We start from the raw sequence: 6000 nt of genomic DNA on the forward strand, positions 1-6000 counted from the left end.
AAAAATCACAATAATATCCACACTTACAGTTCAGGTGCAAATTCAATTTATATATAGTTAATTTAGTTATTCAAAATTAAACTAAAAAAACCCAATTTTCAAAATTAGGTTTCAAAAATTGTGCTTCCAATCCACGAATTTTCAACTACTGCATGGAATTAACAACAAATATTAACATCAAACATAAAATAAAAAGTAAATTGAACGACTCATAAATCAAATTTTAGCACAACCAGTGGCAGAGAAAAAGCATTCAAACAACTCAAGCTAAGAACTCGAAGCTAGGAAAATCAATGATCACTGAAGGGCGAAGTGGAGCGATGCTCGACGACAAACAACACCAAAATGAGAGATGTTTAACGGAGCAAATATTGAATATATAGCTTTGGACGTGCGTGAATATTCTTCGATATTTTGTATAATAATAATTATATTTTTTTAATAATTAATTAGACATTATTAATAAATAATAATTATATTATATATATATATATTAAAAATTTTAATAAATTGGGGGGGCCCACCATGAGTGGGGCCCTGGGCAAGGGCCCTGTCCGCCCTGGGGCACAGCTGCCCCTGAAAGTGATCCTTCAATGATCAGAATATCTGTAAGTGTTTGTGCTTCGAGTTTGTAGATCGATCTTCACAATAAACGTTTGTTGGCCAAAAGTTTCAGAAGGCTTCTTCAATCAATCTTGATCCTTATTTATACTCTTTGGATGCCAATGGTCATAAATTCAAAAATAGATCTTAAGATAGAATTTGAATTATTCCCGACTTCCCGTTGCAATTGTCATTTTCACCAACAATCTCTGAGGCCGACAATTCTCTTTGGATCACGGCACTAACTTCTGTGGAATGTGTCAAAGATTATGAAAAACTTTATCCAAAGGATGCGGGGGTAATTAAACTGATCATAAGTCAGTTTAGTGGCTACAGTTTGGTTGTCTTATGTATCGTTAGTTGAGCTCATGCGAGTGGCTTGTTTGTCAGTTTGACGCTTCTTTCTTTATGTGGCAGTTTCAGTTTTGAACTTAGCTCTTCAGTTTAGCCTTGATTCATCAGTTTAGCTCATATCAGTTTAGGTCAATTGATATATAAATTCCAAAACTTGATTCCTCAACACACACACACACAAATATATATATATATATATATATATATATATATATATATATTTCAGATTTTGAAACCAAAATTTCAAAATTTAGATATATGATAAATTTTAATTTTGATAAAAAATTAGCATAATCAATAAAATATTTTTGAAACCGAAATTATTAAACATTCAATAAAATTATAAAATTTGAAATATCCGATAGATCTTGAACCAAAAATTATTATATATAAATTATTAATGTAAATTTTCATACACACACATGTAAAATTAACTGAAATTAAATTAATAATATTTCAGATAATTATTTTAAATTTTATTGCTAATATTTATTAGTTAATTAAATATAAAAATTTGTGAAAAATAATCTAATTATTTATTAAATATTTTGTTATTATTTTTTCAAATTTATAATTTATTGTATAGTTGGTAATTATTTGTTTGATAATATTTTTTTTACTTATCACGTGTGCAAATGTATTAATATTATTTCAAAATCAATATACTCACATAAATATATGATAAATTATTATGAATGTTGTTATTTTTTAAAAATACATCAATTATTGATAAATAACGATGAAACGATTGATACAACAAAAAAATTAATGAAATTTCAGAATCGATGTAGATATTTAAAGTTATTTAATATTCTAAAACTTTTTAATTTAAATTTTAATATGAATATGAAAATTTTGAAATTAATTATAGATTTGGTAAGTGAATATTTAATGTTAAAAATTATTTCATTTAATGATATACATGTTTTGGCGAGAAACTACTATTTTTGGCAAAACATTTGCTTATATATATATATATATGTATGTATGTATGTATGTAAATATATATTTCAAATTTTGAACCAAGAATTTCAAAATTTAAAACCTATGATAACATTTCAAAATTTGAGCCAAAAATTATCGTAAGAAATAAATTTGAAACCGAAATATTAAACATCATCAGATTATAAAATTTGAAATATCCAATAAATATCAGATATTGAACCGAAAATTATCATATATATGACATTAGTGAAAATTCTTATACACACATATATAAAATTAATTTAATTTAAATTAAATTAATAATATTTCAGATAATTATTTTAAATTTAATGGATAAATGTTTTATTTAATTAATTATAAAAATTTGTAAAGAATAATCTAATTATTAATTAAATATTTTCTTATTATTTGTTGAAATTTATATTTTTTATTTTATAGTTTGTAATTATTTATTGATAATATTTAATATATTGATTCGTATGCAAATGTATTAATATTATTTCAAAATAAATATACTCACATAAATATATGATAAATAATTATGAATGTTATTATTTTTTTAAAAATACATCAATTACCGATAAATAATGAGAAAAAATGATAAACCAAAAATAAAATTTTTTAATGAAATTTCAGAATTGATCTAGATATTCAAAGTTATTTTATATTTTTCAGATTTATTAATTTAAATTTTAATATGAATATTGAAAGTTTTGAAATTAATTAGATTTGGTATGTGAATATTTGATGTTAAAACTATTTCCTTTTATGGTACACACGTTTTGGCGGGAAATTACTATTTTTGGTAAAAACTCTTTATATATATATATATATATATATATTAATATGAAAAGTTTTGAAATTAATTAGATTTGGTATGTGAATATTTGATGTTAAAACTATTTCCTTTTATTGTATACACGTTTTGGCAAGAAATTATTACTTTTGGTAAAAACTCTGTTTATATATATATATAATAATAATAATAATAATAATAATAATAATAATAATAATAATAATAAAAGGCGAGATGCCGAGACGTGTGGGTTAAAAAAAATTCGACATTTCAAGAGATACGATTTGTTCAAATTTTAAAATATATATTAAAATCAAATCTTTGTCAAGATATTTTGTGTGCTAATCAAGTCAAGTCACTTTTCCTCTCAATAAAAGGAATGAGCATGGTCTTTAATTAGAGGAAGAACTCATCATGAACATAATAATAATAGTATTAATAATAATAATAATAACGAGACGTGTGTGGATTAAAAAAATTTCGAAAGAAGAGTTCTTCGTAAAAGCTTAGCTAACCGATCGTACATAGATGTATTGGAACAATCTTGGTGATCCATTTACGATAAGGTACGTTGTGCATGCGGTAATTTTCTTGGTGCATTTTTATTGAATAATAATATATGATTTTTGTGTGTGTATATGTATATATATATATATATATGAATCATTGAGAATGATTTTCCCTGTAATTTATACACCAACCTTTTTAAATTTTCCCATGCTATTCAATCCAAGTTTCGGGAAAACTCAACATGAAAGTGTGTTCATATTGGAATAGAGTCAATCTTCGGTGTCATGGATTCTATCCTCCTTTTTTTTTTCTTTTTTTCTTTTTTTTTTTTTGGGTAACACGGCGTCATGATCAGTCATGGAGTCTCAAATAGGGATGGTAATTAATTTTAGGAGTGATAAAACAAAAAGATCAAAGTTTGCTTTAGCCAAAAGATATCGAATCAAGACCCAAAAAATGAAAAATTGATGGATGAAAACGAAAAAAGTGAAGGTTACATGATCCCAAAAAAATATTTTCTCGATCATCTTTACTATATAATCTTTAGTATAAAAACTATTGATTTATTTTTTTCACGTAATTTGGTTGATGATAACGATTGATTCTTTGTATTTCAGTCTCAAGAGATGGATGATCGTCTTCCGGAGTCGATTTTAATGGAGGTTCTTCTCCGGCTTCCGTTGTTGGCATTACATAGGTTCAAAGTGGTCTGCAAGGATTGGCTTTCTCTGACTTCGACCGATTATTTCCTCGACAAATATAAATTGTATGCTACTCGTGGATGGGACTCGTCTCGTTGGGCCTTCGTTTCGTGTAAAGCATACGATTGTTCTGAAAGTCATGATCCAGTTGAAGCACATGAATTGCTGATCGACTTGCATTCTGGCGATCTCAAGTGCCCGATTCCTAACCGGTCCAAGGACGACGTGCCTACGACTACGAGTAGCTATAGGATCATGGGAGTGAGCAATGGTCTGGTTTTGTACCAGTGGTGGATCGGTGGTAGTTCGAGAAATGAGGTCGAACACGGTCCGAATTGGGGCGTATGCAACCCTGTCACCAGGCAGCGTGTTGTCCTTCCCCGAGGCATTAGTGAGCACCACTGGCGTGACATCTGGGGACTTGTCACTCGGACGAAAGATGGGGTTGTCGCGAGTTTTACGGTGGTGAGATATGGGTTGAAACTGTCGGGTTTCGAAGTGTTCTCGTCGGAAACGGGTGAGTGGAAACACTCACATGCCTATATTAATCTTCCTAGGCCTGCTTTCTTGCATCGGACGCCCACTGATGTTGGTGGAATCCTACATTGGATCATATATTGTCCATACGATGTTAGTGGGATAGTTGCATTTGATCCCCGCATAAGTGATTCCCGCGTCATCCCTCTTCCTGTTACCGAATGGAACAATCGCCGGATCGGAATGTGTGGCACGCACGACGGGCATCTAAGATATGTAGAATTTGCTGCCAAGAGTCTGAGAGTTTGGGAGCTCAAGGATTACGGTCGCGGAGACAATTGGTTGTTGCAACATAGAACCACTGTTGCCGATATTCTTCAAGATGTACATCTCGAGCGCGCGACTTTGAGAAGCAAAACCAAGTTGAAGCCCATATGTTTCCACCCGTTGGATCCCGACGTGGTCTACTTGGGATGCAATCATGGTTTTCTATCTTACAACATGCGGGAAGGGAAATCGCAGGTTCTCAAGACTTGTCATGCTCCTAGAGATGGAAGCCGATACTATAAATGGCGTCGGGCCTTTTGCCTTGTTATTCCGCCACTTCAACAGCTGATTCCCTCGTCGTGTCTCTCCTGAGGAATGAAGGGAATGAATCTTACTTGCTGAGGCTATTATGATTTTGATGATGTTCGATTTTAATTTATACATTGTTGGTTTCAATGGACATACGCACGTATTGTTTCATAGTTTTTGTTCCACTCACGTTGTGATGATTTCCTTTTTTTTTTTTTTTTGGCAAGCAATGTTATTATTCTGTTGATGGAAGATCGATTGATGCTTTACTATGTACTCAATAGTCAAATTGGTGGAGCGTAGATGGGTACTTTGATGATTTATTCTTTATTTTTTTTTTGTTAGTTTTTAATTTATCTTATTTCTACTATGTTCAATATAAACTTTTTAGATACTAATCCAAATTAAAGTAAAAGCATAGAGAAAATATGGTTCAATCTATGCTATCCCATTCGGGCAGTGCTCGTGTGGGGTAGCAACAGCCCGGATCACCCGATAGATCACATGATGTGATCTCTCGGGTGATCCGGGGCGTTGATGCTGGCAAATTGGGCAGTGTCCGTTTGCCAGCATAGACTGAACCGAGAAAATATATAGCTTACACTCATGGTTGAGTAAGTTTTTTGTGACACAAACAAGTCGATCTGATTTATATTTGCAATCAAAACCAATAATTTTGATGAAAAATAATAGTTTTCATAAATATTTTTTATGAATCGAATTGAGTTAGTGATTTGTTTCATAAAATTTAGGTGTGAACCGTCTCATAGATGTGAGTACCTTGGATATGATTATTTTATTTTGGTTCCTCATAATTTTATGCTTTTATTTTCATAAATAAAAAAGAAATAAGAAATAATCAAACAATCAATCGTGGGACAATATCACTGATTAATTTCATGAAATGCAATGACGGTTCACGAATTTCGGCTTTTTGAGGCTTCTTGCAACTGACAGATATATTAAAATAGAGATGACGAAAACTCTACCAATTATTTTTTTTTTTTTTTTGACGGTACCAATTATATTTAAGTGAGT

The 6000-nt window shown here is 30.4% G+C and overlaps 1 protein-coding gene across 1 annotated transcript; it reads left to right on the forward strand.

The window, feature by feature from the left end:
* The first annotated feature begins 3131 nt into the window (after positions 1-3131).
* LOC140878998 (putative F-box/kelch-repeat protein At1g15680) lies at positions 3132-5025 on the forward strand. The gene is made up of 2 exons (XM_073282626.1): positions 3132-3264; positions 3826-5025. Exon 2 carries the CDS (start codon positions 3835-3837, stop codon positions 5023-5025), a length of 1191 nt encoding a protein of 396 aa, XP_073138727.1. The 5' UTR covers positions 3132-3264; positions 3826-3834.
* Positions 5026-6000: the final 975 nt, after the last annotated feature.

The sequence above is a fragment of the Henckelia pumila genome, chromosome 2, assembly GCF_033568475.1.
Source record: "Henckelia pumila isolate YLH828 chromosome 2, ASM3356847v2, whole genome shotgun sequence".
Lineage (NCBI taxonomy): Eukaryota > Viridiplantae > Streptophyta > Magnoliopsida > Lamiales > Gesneriaceae > Henckelia > Henckelia pumila.

Excerpts from the sequence above, each read along its gene's own strand:
- LOC140878998 (XM_073282626.1), top strand. The coding sequence starts at position 3,835 with ATGGATGATCGTCTTCCGGAGTCGATTTTAATGGAGGTTCTTCTCCGG.